The sequence below is a fragment of the Rattus norvegicus genome, chromosome 8 (assembly GCF_021556685.1).
Source record: "Rattus norvegicus strain SHRSP/BbbUtx chromosome 8, alternate assembly SHRSP_T2T, whole genome shotgun sequence".
NCBI classification, from domain to species: Eukaryota; Metazoa; Chordata; class Mammalia; order Rodentia; family Muridae; genus Rattus; species Rattus norvegicus.
Genome location: NC_141541.1, coordinates 69031097 through 69055995, shown reverse-complemented (window position 1 = coordinate 69055995; position 24899 = coordinate 69031097). Strand labels below are relative to the sequence as shown.

Here is a 24899-nt window from a genome sequence, read left to right as displayed (position 1 = left end):
AAACCGTCTCAAAAGACAAAACAACAAACAAAAAGTAATAAAAATTAAAAAGTACGGGGTTGGGGATTTAGCTCAGCGGTAGAGCACTTGCCTAGCAAGCGCAAGGCCCTGGGTTCCACCCCAGCTCCGAAAAAAAGAAAAAAAGAAAAAAAAAAAGGAAAAAAATTAAAAAGTACAAATAAAAAGATAATAGCTGAGGGAAGGCAAGAAGCACGAGCTGTTTGCCACTGTGTGAAATGAATCAGCTTTGAATCCACTGGAAAACTCAGTAACACACTCGTCTCAGAGAAATAAAATTCAACAACGGAACAAAATATAGTTTATTTTACTGATACTATCAGAGTAAGGCCCAGAAGAGCCACAGAGTTGCACCCAGAATGCATAGCACCAGCAGCGCAGGTTCCAAGTCAGCTGACGCTAGCACACGAGGCCTTGTCGCATCTGTATGATCTGCAGCAAGGCTGCCTGCACATCTTCATCCATGTGACCCTGGGGAGAAGGAAGAGGGTATATGTCATCTTTATGAGCTCCAGAGCTGAGGCCTTTATCCTAGGGCACCCCTCGTCACTGTAAGAGTGGCCCCCAGGAACTCTACCATGGAAATAAAGGTCAGGTCACAAGCACTAAGTACACAGCGGGAGCTCCAAACATTATGACCAGAAAACCAATGGGCAACAATGGCCTCTGCTGTGTGCGTGACAAACAGTAAGCAACATGAACATTTCCCACGGCTGTTGTGCATTGTGTGTGTGTGTGCACAAGCATGTGCATATGTACCCTCGAGCATTCTCTTTCTTCTATATGAGGCAGTCTGTCACTTGAAACCAGAGCTTGCCATTTGGCTGGCCTGGCAGCAGGGCTTACAGCCAGGCTGCCACACCCACTCAGCAGTTCCTTGGTGCTGAGGATCTGAACTCTGATCCTCAAGCTTGTAGGAAAGTGCTTTGCCCACTCAGCCATCTCCCTGCCCGGCCCCTTTGAGGAGAGAAGCAACTGAGGAAAAATAATCCCCATACTTAGGTTACATAAGCAGGATGACACATCCCTGTGGCACGTCCTCTCTGTGCCATAGCAATCCTTCTCCAGAGCCAGGTCGCTGTTCGTTTTATGTAACATCCACTATACAGACATATTAAATTTCCTGGCCTCTTCATAATGTCAGACATTTAATATATGTGTATAATATTTAACACACACACACACACACACACACACACACACACACACACACACACCAGACACTTTGAGAAGAAATAGCTGGATCAAGATGGGGTGTACGGTGAACAACTACAATGTCAGCACTCGGGAAACAGAGGCAGGAAAGTCAGGAATCAAGGGCTACCTGGACTACATGAGACCAGTCTCAAAAAAAAAGACACAGTAACAAAAAGCCAGTTCAATATCTGAATTTTCAAGTGACTACAACTTTTTCCTTATTAGAAACAACAATTTACACTTCCACCCGACAGGGTAGAAAAGATCCATCTTCCAAACATTTGGCCAAAAACTATCGGTAATGAATGGTACCTCTTAGATCCTGGGATCTCCCCTGTTGCAAAGCTGGGTGTGTAAGTAGGGGCTAGAGGGATGGCTTGGTGTGTAAGAGTAGTGGCTCTGCGATGTGAGGCCCTGAGATTGAATCCCCAGCACCCACACAAAAGCTCTGGGAAAGCTGGAGTGCCTACGACCCCAGCACATCCCAAGAGCTCTCTGGTTGACCAGCCTAGCTCAACTGCACTTCAGGTTCAGTGACAGACCATGCCTCAAGGCAATAAGGCAGAGCAGAGTAAGAAAGGCACTCAGTGTCCTGTCCTGGCCGCCACATGCACCTGCATACTCCTGTGTGTACAACACACAAACACACAACACACCTATACACACACTCATACACAGATACACACTCACACACTCATATATACACTGACAGATACACACATTCATACACAGACACACACTCATACACAGATACACACACTCATAGATACACACTCATACACACACTCTTACAGATACACACACTCATACACAGATACACACTCACATACTCATATATACACTCATAGATACACGCATTCATACAGACACACACTCATACACAGATGCACACACTCATAGATACACACTCATACACACACTCTTACAGGTACACACACTCATACACAGATACACACTCATAGATAAACACTCATACATACACTCATACACAGATATACACACTCATACACAGATACACACGCACATACTTTTAAGTAGCAGGGTTAAGCAGATGCAAATCTGTGGCAGGCTTGCACGCTTCTACTCTCTTCTTTATTATTAATTCATTACTGGAGCATCTGAATAGGTTTTGGCAGGACACATCTATGAATATAAAAAGTTTTGCCTCCCAAATCTGTTTTTACAGCGGCAGGGTGTTTAAATTTCAAATGTTAGCCACAGTTGACTACACTGGATCCATAGTTAACTGCATGATGCCAGACGGCAAGACGTCTTCAGATGCCAAGTGCTGCTGCTGCTTCATTAGGACTCAGCAGAAAACAGTTTTAGATTTCAGAAGGGCACATTCTACAGAGTAGGAAGGGCTCAGAAGCTGTCACGGTGTTTTGCTCTGCCCTCCCTGGCCAAGACTAGGATGTTTCTCATCCTTTCTAGTATCAAGTTTGTGCGTGTATGCGTGTGTATGTGTGTGTCTGCGCATGTGTCTCTGTATACATATACATGTGTACATGTATATCAGGTCCTGTACCACATGCCCCTGCAGTCTGATCTGGGCTGTTCTGACCTCTAGTAAACGTCCTGTTCTGTTGTCCACTGACAGCTCTAGTAATGACATAATCTTTCAGAGCTCAGCAAATGTCTCACCCGCTCAGAGGGCAGCAGGGAAGCATCCTTCCTGCCGTCCCTCTTTTCAGTATCCCTCCCAAGCCTATAGGAAATGTGAATCACTGGTTTTAAGAATCTGATGTCAGAAAGTATGTTTACTATTATTTAGCTGAGTTCTCCTGCTCCTGTTTTGTTTTAACAGAACAGTGTGGCTAACACATCTCAAATCCAATCAACTTCTAGTACCCCTCACTCGTGAATCCAACGTTGTCTCTTCCAGTCCGTCTTCCTGCTCAGTCTATTCTGAGAATGTGGGACTGTTCGCATGGCTGCCACAGAGCAGAAGCCTGTCTCTCACACCCTGAACATTTCCTGAGCATGTTTCTTTTACAGGCCGCAAGAGGATTACCATCTTCTGCTTCACTGAGTGTACGGCGCCATCAGTAAATAATCAATTACAACGGACCAATTCTCCCTTAATTCTTACAATTCTATGATACCCCCTTTGTCCTTTTCCAACTTTTTAGTGTTCTTTACTTCAAAGACCCCCACCCCCACCCCAGCCACCAGGAAACATATGCAGCCCCCTCTACTCTCCCACCCAGCCCCTGCTGACAGCCACGTGTGATGTCAAGGCATTATCCCAGCTAGCGACACTGTTAACGTGATCTGCCATCGTGTGTTGCCAAACTGTCTAGCGGATGAGTGGCAAGCAGATGGAGACAACACTAAATTTAAGATGTTGTGTTGCTGTGTGGCTTTGTAAATTGTTCTGGGAGATATGCAAGCCATGATTAAAAGAAACACAATTATTTTTAAATAAGCATATGGGCTAGAGCAACTTCAAATGTCAATTACGTGCATGTAAGTTTACTCAAATAAAAATAAAAACAGAATTTTATTTTCCCCTAAAATGAATAGTCTCTTCCAAAGACACAGCCGACCCTACCTGTGCGGCACTGAGGAGGTGTGTCCGGTAGATAGCGATCACTTCCTGGTGCTGTCTGTCAGCATCCTAGAGCCGTGGGAAAGCAGACAGAGGAGAACGTTAGCACGCATGTGTGCAAGGCCAGGAGACTCAGAGCCATGAGTGTGAGATTTCTGGTTGCACACAGCAGGTTATTAAAGGGCTCTGCCACCCTTAAAACAGAAGCGCACGCAGATGCTGACATACGTGATGGAGCTGGTGTAAGGTTTTCCTTAACATACATTCCTGTTCCTGGGGAAGCAATGCCAGCAAGGCACAAGGGATGACTCTGTGTGTCTGTGTGTCTGTGTGTCTGTATGTGACTGTATCTATGAAGAGCCCACAGAAGCTAAAGGCACCAGATTCCCCGAAGTGGAGTTATGGGCTTCTGTGAGCTGCCCAATGTGGGATCTGGGAACCGAACTTGAGTTCTTTGCAAGAGTAGTATATACTTCTAACTGCTGATCGCAAGTCTGGGCCTTAAACATAAAAAACAAAACAAAACAACAAGAAAGGTTTTGTTGTTGTGTTGTTGTTGTTGTTGTTATTACTTACCATGAATACTGTTTTAGGGTAAAAGGACATGAATGGAAATGTGGATGCGTATAGATACACACACACACACACACACACACACACACACACACACACACACACAAAATAATAAAAATAATAGTTTTAAAACGATTTTAAAAAGACATGGCTTTTGCTCTTTGGACTCTGCAGACCAAGCAGATGCTTGGACACTCTCTCACACATAGGGAGGCATCCATCCCTCTGGAGTCGTTGAGCCAGCGCTGACAAAAGGGAAGAGGTAGCTCAGTCCTAGACCCCGAGAAGGTGATACTAGAGGACAGCTGTCTCTTCCCGCCCCCCTTTCAGTGGTTTCCTCGGGTTGGCAGGCTTGTGCACCACATGCTGTGCCAGCTCCCAAGCCTCTACAGATGCTGCTACAGGGGTGCACTACCGCCACTCGGCCTGCCTTTTCTTATCCTCGGTCGTGGTGGCTAGATCCCACCCTCTGGATCTTTTCATACTATTTTCGTGTCCTGGAAGATCCTCTACCTCCCTTTCACACACCAAAATGCTTTACACAAGTTCTTCCTTCTTCTTTGGAACCAGAGACGCTAGCCTCTCCTTTCTGGGAAACGGCCGTTAGAATGTGACCCCAGACTCTGCGTGTTAGAAAGAGTTCCCAGTCACCACCACCCACAGGTAAGAGGTAATTCGATCCAATATTGATAATGACATTGTTAATGTCACTGTCACAAGTTTCTTCCTGCCAGAATGGTGTCCTTATGGGCAGTGAGCTTGGCCCCTCTTGCTCTTGCCTTCCGGTGTGATATGGCCATGCTGTGACACAGCCAGGTTTTCACCAGATGCAACCCATCCAGAGCCATGAGCCAAGTAAGTCCCCTTAAACTACCCTGCTCTGCAGAATGGTAACAGAGGCACAGTTCAGAGAGGAAATAACGGATGCGTATTGGAGTAGCATACATTAGGCGCAAATAAATGACACTACCATACTGTAAGTAGTGGCAGCGTTAAACAAGGATCAAACATGAATGTGAAGTCAGCTTCAAATGCATTTCAACTCCATGGAAGCTTCTCTCTCTCTCTCTCTCTCTCTCTCTCTCTCTCTCTCTCTCTCTCTCCTTCCCTCTCTCTCTCCCTCTCCCCCCCCTCTCTCACACACACACACACACTTATATAACATACATACACACAAATACACACATACTCATAGACACATACACATACTTATACATACACACTCACTCACGTATTCACATACACTCAAATAAATTCACACACTCTCACATACACTCATAAATACACACACACACTTATGGGCACATACACATATAACACACACACTGACAAATACACATGTACTCATGGACACATACACACACACAATATATACACTCACTCATATACGTAACACCCACACATACATAACTCACACAGACACATACACTCATGGACACACATATAACATACTCACACAGACATACTCACACTCACACATACACTCATGGACATACACACACAATATACACTCACACAGACACATACACTCACACTCACACACACTCACACTCACACACACACTCATGGACACACAATATACACGCACACAGACACATACACACACACACTCATGGACATACAATACACACTCACACACTCACACACACACACTCATGGACATACAATACACACTCACACACTCACACACACACACTCATGGACATACACACACAATACACACTCACACACACACACTCAGACACACACACTCACACACACACACTCATGGACATACACAATACACACACAGACACACACTCACACACACACTTGCACACACACACTCACATTCACTCACACACTCACACACAATACACACTCACACACGCACACTCACACACATACTCACACTCATGGACACACACAATACACTCACAGACACACACTCACATACACACACACTCACACACACTCACATTCACTCACACACACTCACATTCACTCACACACACTCACACACTCATGGACACACACACAAAATACATATTCACACACTCACACACTCATGGACACACATACAAAATACACACTCACACAGACACACACACTCACATACACAGACTCGCACACACACTCACATTCACTCACACACACTCACACACACTCACACACTCATGGACACACACACAATACACACTCACACAGACACACACACTCACATACACACACAATACACACTCACACACTCACATTCACACACACACTCACATACACACAAAATACACACTCACAGACACACACACACACTCACATACACATACACTAACACATACATACACACACACTCAGACACACACACTCACATACGCTCATGGACACACACACAAAATACACACTCATACAGACACACACACACTCACACACGCTCATGGACACACACACAAAATACACACTCACACAGACACACACACACACACTCACACACGCTCATGGACACACACACAAAATACACACTCACACAGACACACACACACTCACACAGACACACACACACTCACACAGCCACACACACACTCATTCACTCACACATACTAGTTCACTCCGCCGGCCCCACCCTTCAGTGCCCTGGACACACACTCACAGCCAGCTGCTGCTGCAGATCCCTCACTCGCTGCTGCAGGGTGTCCACTAGCTGGCTCTGCCGCTTGGTGGGGCCGCCGCTGCTGTAGGTGAGCTGGGAAAGGCCATTGAGCGCCTGCTTTAGTCTTTCGACATCATTCAGAAGTTCAGTTATCTTTTGAGAGACAGAAAGAAATGGTAGGAAAGCATTCACCATCGTTGCAGATGAAAATCCTTCCACAGAAATCACTCCTCACTTGAGACAGAAACTTTAAACATCGAGTAAGATGCGGTCAAGACTCTACCTACAGAATACATGGCATACTTTCATACAGTTTCTTGGACTTAATTCCAGTAAATTTCTTCCAAAGACAACACCAAATTAAGAAGAAACATCGTGAATGTCCTAAGACTGGAGCATGAGCAGTTTTCTCTGAGCATGAAAGGTCCTCTGATGTTTTGAACACTGGAAAGGGGTTTATTAGATGGAGCGTAAGAACTAAAAAAGTTTGACTCATGTGCACACAGATTAACTTCTTCTCATCAAGGGCTGTATTATTTATCCAAACAAGTTTTTTAAAAATTTATTTCTGTCTATGTGTGTGGAGTGCCCACAGAGACCAGCAGATGGCGTCATGTTCCCCACCCGCACCCCCCACGCCAGAACAGTTGTGAGCTGATCAAAACATCAGTGCTGTCTTCTGGAAGAGCGGCCATCAAGTGCTTTTAACAGCTAAGCCGCCTCTGCGGTCCCAGGAGTTGTGCCGTTTAAGAACTGGCGATGTGTATAAGTAGATGCAGGACTCGGCTCTCACAATGATGTTACTGCATCCTAACAGCTCTGCACATAGGCCGAGTGGATTTAAATGCTAGAGCTTATGGGAAGACGTGCTGCTGGGGAAGGCTGAGTCTGAGCTTGCTTTCACTCATTCCAAATCTCCCCAGCGCATAGAGGCCATTTCATGATTACTCAGTGAGTGCATTGAGCTGTGATCGGTCTTCCTTTTTTCATCTCCATGGTACAACCTAGACACCTAACAGCTCTGACAATATTATTGTGTACATATTCTGGAAAAATGGACCATAAGGAAGCAGACCAAGAGGAAAAGATAAATTAAAAATCCTGCCCCTAAAATGTTTTAATTTAACAAATGGCAAAGCCAAGATGGAGCCTGTGGTTTGGGAGCAACTGTTGGCTGGACTGGCACTGGGGGCTGCAGGGTAAAGGTGAAGGGTTAAAGGTGCACAGGACACAGCAAAGCACAAAAGGGACCAGGTTTGCAGAAACACCTGAGGGCAGAATGCACGGTGACTTGGGCTCAGTGTACTGGCATAGGTGAGCAGGGAGATGGAGTCCGGATGTTCCCCAGTGACCTCACTTCTGACAGCCAGAGGCCCACAAGGTTCTGACTCCTCGATAGGAGAAAGCGAACCTCAGTCTCCCCTTCTTCTTTAACCGTCAGCTGAGGGGATGGACGGAAGACAGGCCTTTGGTTTCTGTGCCTTTTCAATGGAGAATTACTTGGCGTGCCTGTGGTCAAACTGGAAGGGTGGCGCTTAACTAATGGCTTTGTGGACCTGACTTGGGGCGCTACGCCAGGGTCCCCCGCCGGCCTCCCGGTCTGCATCGGCCTACCTTATTGTCCTTTGCTTCGATCTGCTTGGCGGACTCCTGTATCCTCTGCTGCAGCTCCATGATGGTTGTCAGGGACTTGTCACACCGCTCCTTCTGGTCCCTGATCTCCTGCTCGATGTTAAGATGCAGCAGCTCCTTCTCGTCCTTGGCAGAGACCTTCTCCTCACACACTTGGTCGTACTTCCTGTTCAGACTGGCCAGTTTGTCATTTAAGTTGGAAATCTGGGTCTCCAAATCATTCTTGGTGGCTTTGTATTTTGACATGTCGACGACCTCTCTGGTCTCTAAGTTCTTCAGCGCCTGCTTGGTGTTCTGGACCTCGGTCTGGAGTTTGGAGACTTCTTTGGTTTTCTTCTGGCTTTCCTCTTCCTTCTCTCTCAGGCTGGCTTTCATGATCCCAACCTCTTTCTCCAAGGCTTCCTTTAGCTGCAGGTGATCCGCCAGGGTCACGGAGGAGCTCTTCTGATTCTCCAGCAGCTGCTGAAGTTGGCTCACCGCCTGCTGCTCTCTCTCCAGACACCTCTCCTTACTCCTCAGCTCCTCCTTTAGGTGCTCGATTGTGCCGTTGAGAGATGTTTTGAGAGCCTCCACCTGCTCCAGTGGGACTGGCTGTTTTTGCAGAAGATTTTGGGCTGCAAGGATCTCGGAAGTCTGCTTGGCCTTTTCTTCCACCAGCTTCTCTCTCTCGCTCTTCACATCGCTGTACTTCTGGGACAGTTCCTTCAGCTGTTTGCCGAGTTCTTCTGTCTTCCTGCTCAGTGCTCTTTCTGCCTCCCTGGCCTCTTCCACCAGAACATTCCTATCCTTCAGCTCCTTCTGAAGGGCGGCGAGATCCTTCCTCAGCCTCTCATTCTCTTGCTTGCCCTTCTTGACCTCTTCGTCCCTCACCTGGCCCTTGTGTGTCTGCTCTGATAACTGCTCCTTCAGTGCTTTCTCTGTAGCCTTGAACTTGCGTTCACACTCTTCCATTCGGGAGAGGGGAGCATATTTTAGCTTGATGCATTCTTGGATGGTGTCGAGCTCCTTTTTCTGGGCCTTAATTTCTGCGTGCAGCGTGACGATCTCCTCCTGGCCCTGGCGGTAGTCAGCCAGGAGGGCAGTGTGGGCATCCTGCGCCTCCTTCAGGCTCTGGTTCGCCATGTTCATCTTTCTCGAGTGTTCCTCCAGGCTCACGTAGTCAGCCTTCATCTGATTCTGAACGTTCTCCAGGTTCCTCCTCAACACTTCATTCTCCTCCCTTAGTTTTGAAAATTCCTGGCTCGTGTCGTCAAGCCTTTTCTTCGAGTCCAATAAAGCTCTGTTGGTTTTCTCCAAAGTGCTGCTCAGGGAGGCCTTCACCTCCTCGTGGGTTTTGGCAGGCACGTACTGGCTACTCAGAGTCTTTTTCAAGCTGGTGTTTTCAGACATAAGCGCACGTATTTTCTCCTGACCCTCACCACATTTTTTATTAAGCTCACACAGCTGCATTTTTAGTTCAGCGATATTGGATTTCAGACCCATTAGCTCCTTTTCATGTTTCTCGGGAGCTACAAACACAGCTTCCAGGCGGCTGACGTTCTTGGTCAACTTATCGTTCTCTGCCAGCAGTCTCTCTGCTTCTAGCTTCTTCTCTGCGTATCTCTGTGTTGCATCCGAAAGCTTCTTATTCAAATCCTCCACATTCACATCATGCGCCTTCTTCATCTCCTCGCTGACCCTCAAAGGCACATAGCGAGTTTTCATCTCCACCGTGAGGCTGTGCACCTGCTGGTTGAGGAGTTTGTTGTCTGCGTAGAGTTTTTCCACTTCTTTCTGGAGTGTCTGGTTTTTCAGGGTTAGCTCTGTCACTTTCTTCCCCAGCTCTCCCGACTTCTGCTCCAACCTGCTCCTGAGCTGCTCATGCTCCTCCGGTCTGATGTGCTGGGCCCTAACGCTCTCCAGATCCCTCTTCAGCTGTCGAATCTCCCCCTGAGAGCTTTCATAGTCCCGCCCCACCTCCGCTAGCCTTTTCGCTTTCTCACTGATGTCATTGGATAACGAGCTCTTCATGCTTTCAAATGTCTCTGTGGGCACGGAAAGGGCCAGCTTAGCCCCCAGCTCTTTGAGCTGGCCCTCCAGCTCCGTGACCCTCCGCCCCCTCCTCTCCCGATCTATTTCACACGTGCTGCATTCCTTCTGCAATCTCTTATTCTCTTCCACCAGCCTGCTCTCGTCCCTCTTGAACCCTTCTACCAGCATCTCGCTCTGTTTGATTTGGTTCCTCAGCTTGCCCACTTCTGCCGAAGCGCCTTCATATTTCCCTTTCATGTCTTTCAGCTGCTCCCTCAGCTCCTCGATGACGCGGTGGCTCCCCGTGGCTGCTTCATTGGTCAGGTGCTCTTTGAGGGCCAGGAAGTGGGTCTGCATTTGCTTGACTTTGCCTTCCGACTCATACATCCTCTTCTGCACATCTTTGAGGGCATCTTCCAGCTGCTTGATCTGCTCGTCTGAGTCCTCCTTGACTCTCTCGCACTCCAGAGCCAAGGCTTTGCACTCCGCAACCTTGTGCGCCAACTCGTTTTGGAGCTTCAGTCGGTCCTGTTTCGCCGAGTCACAGAAAGTTCGCATAGCTTCCAACTCTTTCTTTAAAATCTCATTTTCAGAGTATGAGGTCTGACTTGGTAAAGACAACTCCAGAGGCCTTAACATAGACCTACTCTGCATATGGGGGGGTACGCCCGGTGATGTACACTGAAAAAATAAATAAATAAAAAACATTAACCCCAAAACCTAAAGTCACTATGGTGACTATTTTATAGACGGCTCTACACAATATTTACATCAGTAATCAAAGGGTTTTTCAGATTAGGAAGATGGGAGAGGTGGAAGGAGCAAGAAAGGATCGATTTGGGGTAAGAAAAACAGTAGGAATTCCGTACTGCACTCCAAACATCTTGGAAATTCTTTTAAGACAATTTCTAAAGAAACAGCTATGGCCCCTGGGCTCCGTTTACTTTCTCCAGCCAGCATGCCCGCGGGCTAGAACACTGTGCCCAGAACTTCAGGGTCTAAAGCCAGGCATCAGAACCCCCAAGTAAATTCTGCATTTTAAATGTGTACATACTCTCATAGAATTATAGATTATTAAACTTGTTTGTTTGTTTGTTCCCTTGTTTGCTTTGTGAGGTATACACAAATGAGGACAAATGCAGGGCCACTTTTCACCTTCCACCTGGTGGCTCCCCGGGTTTGAACTCAGGCCGTCAGGTTTGCAGGCACTCGACTCTTCCAGCTCAGCCACCTGGCTGATCTGCACACATTATTAAATTTCTAATAAAATATGTGACTTCTGAGCACCCTCACTGTTAACTCCAATATAATGCTCTTTAAATTTTAAAAAATTCCACCAAAATAAGCCCGCCTTGTATCGGAACTGTCAGGAAAATGTCAATCAACTAACAAAAAAGACATATGTTTCCTTTCTAGCAGGAAGATAAATAGAAATCTTAGCACATAATATAAAACTTGATGGATACCTTGTTCCCACGATTAATTAATACTGACAGAAAAGAAGTATAATTAAACTTATGAGAGAGATAGTTCAACTATCAGACATATAATCATGAAAGACTCAATGTAACTATTTTTACTTTCCCATCTAGTAACAATGTTTTTTATATAAGTATTAATTCATCGACAAATGCCATGGGCCATGGAGACATCCTATTGTTCAATGGGCAGACTTTTCTGTTTTAAGCTATTTGGGTAAATTAAAACTGCCTTGCTCTGAATCAAGAGGAAGAAATTGCCAACATAGAATACTTTCCTAGCCTTGGGCTGCCTCTAGACCAGCTCTCAACTGTGCAATTATCTTTGGACTAACACTAGTATAATTTGCCAAGAAATCACATGTACAGAGTCACACCGTCATGCCATTATACATATTTCAATCAGATATTTATCCAGTCTTCCCAAATACTCTGACTACTCTCCCCACTGAAGACTGGTGGATCTTCATCATGTACTCTCTCACCATTATTCGTTTCTTAGTCTCAGTAGCTGAGGCGAGCCTCAAAAATCTCTGCATCTGAAGATGACCTCGGACTTCTGCTTTTCCTGCCCTCACCTCCCAAGGGTTGGCCTCACAGACATCTGCCAGCACACCAGGTTTTGCAGTGCTGGGGATGGGATCCAGGGCCCATGTATGGTGGATACATAGGTACAAACACTAGCCAACATTCTACCTCTTGGAAATTTTATTTTGGAGTCTATTTTCAAAACAAAGAATATTTAATTGCAAAGAAGAATGTTTCAATGCCGGGACTACTTTTGAATGATTCACACCTGTGCCCTTCTAAATGGGCACATGAGGAGAATTATCATTCTGTGAGGAAACTGGAAATCAAAGAGAATGGGCAGAAATGCCAACCTCTTGTTTAAGACATCACAAACGGCAGTGGCACCACAAACACAGGACCCCAGAAATAGCAACATGTTCTTGTATTAAACTAAAAAAGCAAAACCAACTTGGGACCATGAAACCATGACCACTTAGTGATAACGTACTTAGGAGTTATGCAACGGTTTCTACTTTTTAGACAGAACCAAATGTTTTCTTTTAAAAAAAGGTTTTGTTTTACTTTTCTTTTTAGACAGGGTCTCACTACGTTCTGGGCTGGCCTGGAATTTGCTCTGTAGACCAGGTTGGCCTTGAACTCACAGAGATCCACCTGCAAAGGCAAGTGCCACCACATCTGGCCCCTTCCGACAGGTTTTTAAGTTAAATAACAAAAGTCTTACCTGTGAATCTGCCGTGTACATTTGACCTTGTTTATGAAGCATGTCTTCTTTTCCTAATTAAAACCAATAAATGATATTTTACACATCTGTGCCAAAGTTGGCCTAGTGTAGGCTAAAAGTAGGCATAATTCTTGTCCTTTATTATATAATCATAACAAAAGCAGCACAGTATGAACCTGCTCTTGTTCTAAAGCAGGCTTATCTCCTTTCTCAGAGAAAGGGAAGACCCTACAGTCACTGAACAACAGGTGCTAAGGCTGGCCTTTAAAAATACCTAAGGCTGGGCTGGAAGGATGGCTCAGTGGTCAGAAGCATTTGCTACTCTTCATGAGTTAATTTCCAACACTCAGACCACGTAGGTCTCACCTGCCTGTGACTCCAGCTCCAGGGGACCTGGTGCTCACTTCTTGCCTTAGGGGAATACTCAGTCACTGAGAGACACACATTTTAAAATAAAGTATGTCCTTTAAAAAAAGAAGTCTGTAAGACTATTAGGTTAAATAGGCTACAGGATTACAATGAAATATATAAGTCAAATTTACAGCATTACTGTGGATCTTAATAGAGAAACAGAAAGATAGGTTTTCCAGGGAAATCGTATCAAATTACAGAATAAAACAACATAGGAAGTGAGTTGTGGGTAATTCTAAAATAACTAATAATTGCTTATAAACGTGTGAAATGTTTGCCCACACCAAGGTCAGTTTCTCCCTGTCACAAAGCTGTATTTGTTTCTTTCCATTGGGGAAAAAAAAAAAGTAAGTTCTGGGTCAGAGAGTTGGCTCAGCAGTTAAGAGAACCACCTGCTCTTTTAGAAGATCCAGGTTCAATTCCCGAACCCCGATAGCTGTTCACGACTATCTGAATGCCATCTCTAGGGGCTCCCAAGCTTTCTTCTGGCCTCCGTGGGCGTGTATACAGGGCCTCTGTGCCTGCCACATTTTACCCTGGGCTACAGTGCTCCTCTGAGCCGCCCCCCTCTGTCTGCTGGGGTGACACCTGCAGATAGGCTGCTGACACTCGCAGGAGCGGCAGTGTGTATAGGAAGCTATAGGCTACAGGCACAGCCTTTTGTCCTGAACTCTCAACTGTAACAAAACCCCATGCGTTCATACTTACGGTTACTCGAGTAACTTCCGGGTCCTGGATGATCACTCTGAAATCAGAAGTGTGAATTAAAACATTTAGGTGTGCGCAGTCCCAGTTTGTCAAATGCTCTATCTATTTCCGCTCTCAAGAATCCCATCCTGGAAAACATCCTGGCACATGCCTTGCTCCTCTGCCTGTTCCTCCACCTGAGCCTACAGAGGACAGAGGCTGTACAGAGCCTACAGTGACAGGGTCAGCTGGACGCAGCACCTCTCTGAGTGCTCTGACAAACTCAGCTTTGAGGTTCAAGGAACCCAAGAAGAATGAGCTGTAAAGTAACAGAGAACCCGACGCCTCCCTCTCATTCCCGCTGTGCCTGGGAGGGAAAGGAAGGAAGTGGCCACAGGCGAGGCGATATGAAATTGGGTTTCCTGGAACTGGAAATCCCACTGCTGGGACTGGCTCTGGGGTATTGTAATGCCTTTTTTCCAAGCTACTGAGATGCAGGCTGTTGAGGTGAAGGCATGGCTGTTGCCAAATTAAACTGGGGCAAAGGCCTGCACATGGCAGAACACCAGTGGTGAGGGAAAAGAGCAGGAAGACACCTCAGATACCCAGGGTTAAAGCACTCTAGGACTGTCCCTTGTCCCAGTGTGGGTGTCCAGAGATCAGTGCACAGGAGAGAATAGTATACCCCAAGGGACAGGGTGTGTCAGCTTCAACAGCTTAACACCAACCTCCGCTTAGGAAACATAGCAAGACCAGCCCAGTGCTTAACCCCTAAATTAATGTCACCCATAGCCCAGCATTTCACAGCGAAACTAACTCACCTCCACTAACTGCAGTGCCCCGGACAGAGAAACGTGTGAGCTTAGGCTGTTCATTCTACGTGGCATTTAAAACTAGAGCCTGTGATCATTTACACGCTTACATGTGTACGTGGGGGTGGGACGCACACAAGACATACAGGAGTTTAAAACCTAACTCGGTCTTCTTGTCTTCATTTCTCAATTACAGCATAAACTAGCCTCATTCTAAAGTCCCCAGGTTTCCCCCAAATGTGAACAAGATAAATGCCTTCTTACAATTTTGTTTACACTCAGTCTGTCATAATACTGTGGACACTCAAGTCAGCTCTGTGTGTCCACGGGTATCGAGATGTACAGACTTACAGACACTCGGATCCCTCCCAGGCCGCAGTGCAGAACGAGACTTGGACTGTGTGTGTCCTCCCACAGATTTAAGTGATTACACTGCTTATAATGCCCCGCACAAAGGAAGTGCTACAGAAGTCGTATATGGGATTATTTTGGGGAAAATAACAAGAAGATACGCATCTGCACATGTTCAATAGAGGAATTCCCCACTGTTTTTTTTTTTTTTTTTACCATCCTTTCATTTATGGATGCAGACTCAGGAACATGGATATGGAGTGCCGACTTTAAATGATTTGTACTGGATCTAAATTCCTAATTTCATAAGTACATAGAACCAGGGCCTGGGATTTGCCTTTTGTTTAAAAACCCATTGCTTATATAAAAATGCGTCACAATGAATACGTACTGACCGGGGGAAATGTCCCCAGCGTCTTGACGGGAAAGTGACTAAACAGGACACAGGGCACGGTCACACCCCTGCTAGAGGAAGCAGCGCGCACACCCACCGTGCAAAGGAAGTGAGAGACTCTGCCGCGTGTGCGCTGTGCTAAGACCACACCACCTACTTCTAACTTTTCATTAAAAGCATAAGCATAGCTTTGGGTCCAGGTTTGATTCCCAGTACCCACACGGCAGCTCACGACTGTGTGTAACTCCACTTCTGGGAAATCCCACACCCACTCCTGGCATCCATGGACCCCAGTATATGATGCAGAGATAAGCATGCAAGCAAAACATCCATACACATAAATACATGTTTTAGAAAACTTGCATGCTGGTTTTGATATATGAAATATTAGTTACTTTTCTATAGTTTTATCATAGCCTAGTGAGAGCTCTAAAGGACTCATTTGCAGAAGGTGTGTGAGCCCCTTACTGGGTAGATCTCTGTCTGGCAGCCCTTTACTTACAGATAGAAAGGAAGCCTTCCTATGAGTGTCATGTGACATCGCCCACCACTGGACTTCACTACCATTATTAAAATGCCATCCATGGCCTTAGTGACTCAACTTATTTGGAAGCTCACAAAGCTATTTCTTTTTTTTTTTTTTTCTTTTTCTTTTTTCTTTTTTTCGGAGCTGGGGACCAAACCCAGGGCCTTGCACTCGCTAGGCAAGCGCTCTACCACTGAGCTAAATCCCCAACCCCAACAAAGCTATTTCTAAATAACCGTGGAGGGCACTCCTAAGCCTAAAACAGTTTTGTTTTACATTTTAAAATTCACTAAAGTACCCCAACATTCCCTGTGTAGTGCAATGACCTTCCACATGTGCGCATCTGTCTAACCACCAACAGTTTGGGAGCATCGCCATGCAGACTGCACTGATAGAGGAGCCTGCCCGGCAGATCCCTGCCCGAGAGCCCCAGGAGAGCCTGATCACTTACATGGCATTCCCTCAGTTTTAGAGCCACACACTACACGTTCACAGGACAGTACAAAACAGGGAAGAAGGTTCAGGAAGGGTCTGGAAAGGAACAAAATGTCACCTACGCACCACAGGCTGAAATGCTCTCACCTAGCCTACAAGGGGGCATGCAGGTAGGGAACAATTCAGGGACACTAAGTAGTGGACTTATAATTCAAGGTCAATTCCGACGCCAGGTACCTTCGCCCTATTCACTGTGAAGATGAAGAATAAGAGAAGAGAACTGAATCTTTTTGTACCTCAAAATATTTAAATCTGTTTTTCAGGGCCTCGATGGTTCGTAAGCTTTCTTCGTGCTGCTTTTCTTTAGCTGCCAAAAGGGACTTCAGCTTTTCTCTCTGAAATGGGAGGGAGAGATAGAGTAAGCCGACCCCAGACCTGAGATGCAGGGGAACCTGTGTTCATGTCTTTCTCGGTCAGGACTCGAGTCTCTGCTTCAGTCCCAGTCACTATTTATACAACACATGTGAGCTTTAAGATAAAGCGTGGCAGCCTACCTCGCTTTCCAGATCATCTGCAACCATGACTTCCTAAGATAGAGAAGAAGAAACACGTTTTAACTCTTGAACATTTACCTTGGTGAGCATAAGCCAGGGAAACAGCTTGAGAAGGAGTGGCGCCTGTCCTTAAAACTGGGGACAAGGGTGTGAGGAAACAAGTCTCTGGGCACCACATCTGTTCTGTGAGCTCTCAGTCATTCTTCTAACTGCAAAAGCATCTTGACTCTTGAGTCAAGCAACTCTAGACCCACCCGCTCTTCCGTCTCCGTCAATCTTCAGTCCAAGTGTTGGTTTTCATGGCTCTGCTCTCTTTCTGGGATACCTATCAGCTCAGAGGCCGAGGCTCTCATCTGCTGTGTCTCCCATTCTCCACATTTGCCAAGTCCCTAATCTTTGCAGAGGTTATAGGACACTTTCCAGTTTTAATTTTGGAAACAGAATGTTCCCTCTTTAAACATCCTATTTTATGTATACATGAAACATCCTCTTGCCACATGGATAATACTAACAGTGGACAGTGTGGAGTTTTATTTTTGGATTCCTTTCCCTGCACAATCCATTGCTTCTGTGTTTCCCCAGTGTGTGCTTGGTATCCATATCCTGGGGCTGAGGCTCTCTTAGGATACACTTTGGGATTTCCCCCGTTCAAGAGTGAGGCGACAACTCAGGAGCCATACAGGTGAGTGTTCCAAAGTGGCCTCGAGGCAAGATGATGCTAGTGGGCCTACTAGCTCAGGCTACAAGATTAGGGAATGGTAGCATCGAAAAGATGACCATGGCATACCTCTTCCTCATGAACACAAACATCACTCAAGACATCACCATGACAACTAACTCATCCTAGATAAGACATGCACTCAAAGAGAGACTCAGCTAAACTGGATTACCTATATTTTCTCCTTTCCTCATAAAAGCAATGACTTCTGGTTATTTCTTACACTTGAAATTTCTTAGACATCCATTTGCAAAGGGATTTTATTTTATTTTTTTTTCTTTTTTTCGGAGCTGGGGACTGAACCCAGGGCCTTGCGCTTGCTAGGCAAGCACTCTATCACTGAGCTAAATCCCCAGACCTTATTTTATTTTTATTATGCATATTTATGTGTAAGCAGGTGTGCACATGAGTGCAGGTGCCTGTGGAGGTCAGAAAAGGGTTACCCCTGGAACCGGAGTGACAGATGGCGAGCAGCTGGGTGTGGATGCTGAGCCCTCATGAGCAAGGGTAGCCACGCTCCTGACTGCTGAAACACCCATCGGGTCCATACACCGAGCTCTGCACACACCGGAGGATGCGCCACATGTCACTGCTTCTGAGATCTGCTTGGGACAATGCCCCCTGGACTACCTCCTCACTCCATCTGGCTTTCCTTCAAAACTCAATGAAGCAGAATCTCCCACAAGAAGTTACCTTGGGTGTACCATGGTGATCTGTCCTCTCATCTAAATGCCCACTGTCAGCCTGTCACCTGTCCAATGTGCATATATATTTTTAATTTGCATATAGATAGCATTAAAAGTTTCAGGTAAGGTTGTGATCCCTATAAGGTTACAATACCAAGTAAGGGCGACGACCAAGTTCACCTCCTGTAGTGTCTTGACTTGAGAAGAGCTTCAGGCAATGACTAAGGATGACCGTTGCCAGCGGTAACACAGGTTTTGGATTTTTTTTTTTTTAATTCAGACTATTTACCTCATTCAGCTGTAACTGTAAGCCGTTGACTTTATCCAGGAGTATTCTTTGCTCTTGCTGAATCTTCCTCAACTTCTCTTTCAAATCTTCATTTTCCATCTCTAGATCCTTTAATAATAAAGAAAATGAATCAACAAAACAGCGCTAATGCAGGGAGATGCTGACAGTGCATTGCTACCACACGCAGGTGTGCGTCTAGAGAGCACTTTAAAGCACTAATGATAGAAAAGGGGTTTTGTGGGGGCTGGAGAGGCGGCCCCACAGCTCGGTGCGTTCTGTTCTTGCAGAGGACCTGACTTAGGTTCCCAGCACCCACGCTGGGCAGATGCCACCTGCAACTCCAGCTCCAGGGGATCGGAGCTCTGGTTCAGAGACCCACATTCACATGCACACAGGTACACACACACACACACACACACACACACACACACACTAAAATTAATATAAATCTTTTAAAAAGTTTTCTGTGCATTTTGTGTTGTTGACAATGGGGGGTTTCAAGCTCAGGCCCCCGAGTATGCCCTGCCACAAGCCACACCCCTCATTCACAATGGAATAGCTTCAACAGCTCTCTCAGGACTGAGAAGTCTGACAACCAACAGTAAAACCACTGCTGTAATGGTTGTAAGTCCACGCAAAACAACACATAGTTGTCATTGTGAAAAGTGAAAAATGAAAGCAACTTATGGAGACAGAGTAGCAGGTGGATGGGCACTGACAGCCTTTGCTTAAGGCTCCCAAACTTAGGAGAACATTGCAGTCCTTTTCCTGACCTGACCCTCATATGACGGCTCTGACAAAGCACTGCCATCTCCCATATAAGGGCTCGGTTTACATGTTTTAGGTCTTAGCTTTAGGGGTGTGTGTGTGTGTGTGTGTGTGTGTGTGTGTGTGTGTGTGTGTCCATGAGTGAAGTACTCTCAGAGACCAGTAGAGGGTGCTGGATCCCCAAGAGCTGGAGATACAGTAAGTTGGGAGCCACTTTTCATATGTGATAGAAACCAAACTCATGTTCCCTGAAAAAGAAGTGTGTTCTCTTAACCACTGAGCCATCTCTTCACCCCTGCTCTCCAAGCCCTTTTTTGAGACAGAGTATCCCTCAGTAGCTCAGGCTAGCCTTGAACTTATGACAATCTTTGTGCCCCCATCTCTCAAATGCTGGGAATATAGGCATGAGCCTCCTCATCCAGCATCAGTCTACTTTCTTAATGCTACCCCACAAAGGGGGAACCCAAAACAAACACTCTCGTTCTGTCAGACTGCGTCATTTAGTCCAAAGGTAGTTCAATCAAGGACACTAATTAAGGTTCTTTCTACAATATAACCTGTGTAATAATTCCTTCTGATAACTTTAGCCAGCATGAAGTGAACGGGCAGTTAGCTCAGTGGAATTCTTTTTCCTAATCAAAACAAATACTACTTTAAGTTTGGGCTTTATTTCCTTAGCATTAGTGACTCTCACTTTAAGGACTATAAATTTCTAGAGTAAACATAAACGTGTGGTTTATATGGTAATAATATATTATATCACACATATATTTATTTTCAATGTTTTTGGACTTACTTATATAAAACTCAGAAGAAAAGTCAATTCCTAAGGAAGGGACTGGTGCAAAGCCAGCCGCAGACCATGATGAGTTTTCCTTAAGGTTCCCATCGTCTCACCCGCCAATCTACGTACTCTCTTCTTCTCGCTTCAAGCAACATTCAAATCATTTTTCTTCTTGAAGTAAAAGTATTTGTTTATTTAATTCATTTAATATGTGTGTAGAGGGGGGTTACCTGCAGAAGCTAGGCTTTCTCTTCCTACTCTGTGGGACCTGGGGACTGAACTCAGGTCATCACACTTGGCAGCAGGCACCTGTGTCAGAGGAGCCTCAGTCTATGCGGTGCTTTGCCAGACAGGAAGCATGTGCTTGCTTCTCTCTTTACCTGAAAGCTGTGGTGTTCTCTCTGATTTGACTTCACATTTCCTTCATCTTGAGTGTGTGACAAATTCCGCTTTTGTAAAACATTAAGAAAACAGTGGTTAGGATGCATAAGGTGACAGAAAGGGACACTTTCTCTTAATGCAGTGGTTCTCAACTTTCCTAATGCTGAGAGACCCTTTAACACATGGAATTAAGTGTCTCGTGTTGTGGTGACCCCCAATCACAATATTATTTTTATTGATACTTCATAATTGTAACTTTTCTACTGTTATGAATCATAACATAAATATGTGTGTTTTCTGATGGCCTTGGATGACCCCTATGAAGGGGTAGTCCCACCCCAGGTTGAGAACCACTCACTACCTTAATGAGTATTACACCCATAGGTGGCTTTCAGCTCATCCAATGTTACAGTTCCCCATCCTCACCACAAGGTGGCAATGTTTCTACTTAAAACTGCCAAATGGAACTCCTGAGCCATACGGGCATTTAGGAAATCAAAATTTTAAACTTCTACTAAGGATGCTTCTTAACTAAAGTCGCAAATGTTTACAAACGAAAAATGTGTGAGAGATACAAAACAAAAGTCATTCTATAAATTGCCACCAGCCACCCAAAGGAACAAATCCATTTGAAAACATTGGTGGAGGGAGAGGAAATCACGCCAAGTTTGAAAGACAGTGTGGGCTTCTTTAGGTCTCTAAACATGGCTGGAGCAAGAGCTCAAGGAGCCAGTGAAGGAGGAGACAGACAATGTCAGCCTCTCATTGAGAGCTCTGCAGAGCTAAGCTGGGTACGCCTCTGATTTGTGCACCTGCTGCTGAAACGCTACTCCAGTTTAGCTTTAACAAAACCACAACGCAGCAGTTGAGGACAATCTCCCTTCAGGTTCACCCACGCCCCTTTAAATCTGCACGGCGGCTACTCCAGAAAGCTAGTTCTCTGTTCTTGGGTTATCCTTGTTTCCTCTCCAAGGGTCTATTTTTCCTATATGTTATATGAGTGGGGTTTGTTTAATCGAGCTTTAGGCCATCATTTGAGCAGGTCTGGATGGAGCATGAGAGGGCAGGGCTCCATTACAGACGTCCTGTAGCCATCAGTTTGGTCAGCACTCCTTTCCCGGCTTCGGCCACCAGGTGGCATTTGACAGCTCTTGGTTCACTCCATTCGACGGTCTCTCTCCCTTCTTCTGTTCCTGACCCTCACACTGTCCACTCTCACCCTGCCAGGCTCAAACATATTACATCAGTTCTACCCAATAAGATTCAGGAGAACCTTCCAGGCACTGCTGGCTCCCTGTGGCAGAGCTGCACACTGACTGGGGATGTCCATCCTGCCTCTGCTCGTCAGCAGTCCTGGGATGAGAGGCATCTAAAGTCCTGAGCATGCAAAGCCCTTCTTAACCTGGCGTCTGGCCTCCTTACACTCGTGCACACCACTGCTGTCACACTGGCCTCCCTCCCTCTCTCCCTCCCTGCCTCAGGAAGGCTCCTCTCACAGCGTGTGCTCCCAGCTCCGTTATCCCTCTGTGCAGTCTTTTTTCACAGATCTGTCATGACAGTGTCCTCCTTGGCTCACTGTGCATCTCTGGCACTAACCAGAGCGCTCCAGGAGGGCAGGCGCTCAGCACACCACACATCCCTCAGCACTTAGAATGGGCAACTGGCACCCTACAGGTTCAACAAATCCCCTCTGAACAAAGGCCAGCCTGCCTCTGTCGGCTACATTTCTCTGACACTAGACACACAGCAAAGAACAAATCCAATCTACAACTGGCCTACAATCTATAAATATGTTCAATATAGCAAAGAAACATGGGCTTTGGAGCCCTTATGCTCCCAGCAAAATTTCGATTCCTTGCATTCACTGAGCTAATTCCTACATCAGGGAGCGATTTCCATACTGATAATCGGTAACACTTTATCTTAAATACATGTGCATTCCAGAACTCTGCTCTTCAGTTCATCTGGTCAGCAGGAAGACTGGAAGCAGCTGCTCCCCACAGAATCATCAGCAACAGACAAGACCCATGATTGTGAGCTGCGTTCTGATGGGGTGAATGGCAGGCATGCTGCAGCTACGACATGGCCTTCAGATGGTGTGACAGGACAGGACAGAATGATGAGCGTGAAAGACGCCAGGAAAGTACCTGTTCCTTCCTCCTCAGAGTTGGGAAGTGGCCAGACTCCCTGACTAGAGCAAAGTGGGGAGCCGGGAAGGGAGTCAGCGGAGGAGGAGAACTGTCAGCTCAAGCCTTGGAGCCAGGGTGTCGTGAACCACACCCCGTTCTAACTTGGAGAGACAGAAGACAATGTAAGAGTTTCCCTCAAACTGTGATGCAAAGGGGATGGGTCACAATGAGGTTCCTTAAAATTAGTACCAGCTACAGTTTTGTGGATGGTGTGATATTTTTAAATTAGTCAAGCCCCCAATTAAACGCATATAGAAAAGACACTAAAAAGAAGTAAGACGTTAACAGTGGTATTGAAATCACAATATATAGTCAGTTTTGAACTGTGTTCAGGAGGGTGTGTTGGCACACACCTATCTTCTCTGAGACAGGAGGATAGCAAGGCCAGGGTCAGCCTAGACTCTACAGCAAGACTCTTGTCTCCAAACACACAAACAAACCCCTTTTCCTTCATTTCCTATTTCATTAGAAGAATCTGCTCTAACAGTATAATCAGCTCTGTTGTTAAGTTCAAAATGCCTTGAAAACTCCCAATACATACAAGAAGGAATCCCTTCTCAGACAGGAAGAGGTGAGATGTTCAAGGCCCTGGCCAGGATGTGACTTCCTACTGAAAGTAGGAACCAAAGCCCCTTGCCTCAAGCTGAATGGCATAGTCTTATTAACAAGTTCTCAAGCCCTGAACACATGCTCTGTGGGCACTGACAATCTGAGGGCAGACAACATGTGGTAGAACTCAAAATACCCACGTGCAAATATTAACCAGTTTTAAAGAAGACATTAATGGTATAATTCAATATTGTTTAAAAATTGAAATAAAGGCACACCTGTTGCAAAGGCGGTCCTTTCCTCCAAAGTTCTCTCCCTAAGGATTTAAAGAGAAGAACCCATCAGACAGCAGCATAACCTAGGGAAGGCTTCCCCAACCATACCATCAGGGTGACCTAGGGAAGGCTGCCCCAACCGTACCATCAGGGTGACCTAGACTGAAACACATTCCCCATCCATACCATTGGGGTAATGTAGGCTGATAGGCATTCCCCAACAGTACCACAGAGACAACCTCCAATTTGCCTTTACAGCTATAATTTTCCTTTAGAGCTTGTTATTTTTTAATTTATTCCCAAAACTTATGTTTAAAACAATAGTGAGCTAATCTGTCTTACCTACCAAAATACAGATTTTTTTATTTTTATTTTTTTAAAAATTTATTTATTTATCATATATTATTTATTTGTTATATATAACTAAATTGTTCACACACACCAGAAGAGGGCATCGGATCCCATTACAGATGGTTGTGAGTCACCATGTAGTTGCTGGGATTTGAACTCAGAACTTCTGGAAGAGCAGTCAGTGCTTTTTAACCACTGAGCCATCATCTCTCCAGCCCAAGAAGATTTTTTTTTTAATGATGATATCATATAAATATAAAGGTAACTTACTGACTTAGGCAAAAACTTAAATATGCATAGCCTGTAATCGAGTGATTCAAATGGTATGGAATAACCCTCTTAAAGATGTGCTTTATCTTTTATGTATGAGTATGTTGGGGGATTCACTGGTACAGTGCCCACAGA

At 45.6% G+C, this 24899-nt stretch overlaps 1 protein-coding gene across 3 annotated transcripts in view; it reads right to left on the bottom strand.

Moving 5' to 3' along the window:
- Window positions 1-291: 291 nt before the first annotated feature.
- Uaca (uveal autoantigen with coiled-coil domains and ankyrin repeats) overlaps window positions 292-24899 on the bottom strand; it is an 88461-nt gene continuing 63853 nt past the window's right edge. For all 3 annotated transcript variants that reach the window (XM_087562029.1, NM_001195564.1, XM_087562030.1), the window contains 11 exon segments: window positions 24147-24184; window positions 21130-21198; window positions 19198-19305; window positions 17505-17537; window positions 17247-17345; window positions 14454-14490; window positions 13335-13387; window positions 8577-11285; window positions 6963-7115; window positions 3770-3835; window positions 292-489 (listed from right to left, as the gene is read on the bottom strand). In XM_087562029.1, the coding sequence (XP_087418155.1) occupies window positions 418-489; window positions 3770-3835; window positions 6963-7115; window positions 8577-11285; window positions 13335-13387; window positions 14454-14490; window positions 17247-17345; window positions 17505-17537; window positions 19198-19305; window positions 21130-21198; window positions 24147-24184 (3437 nt within the window). In that variant the 3' untranslated portion in view covers window positions 292-417.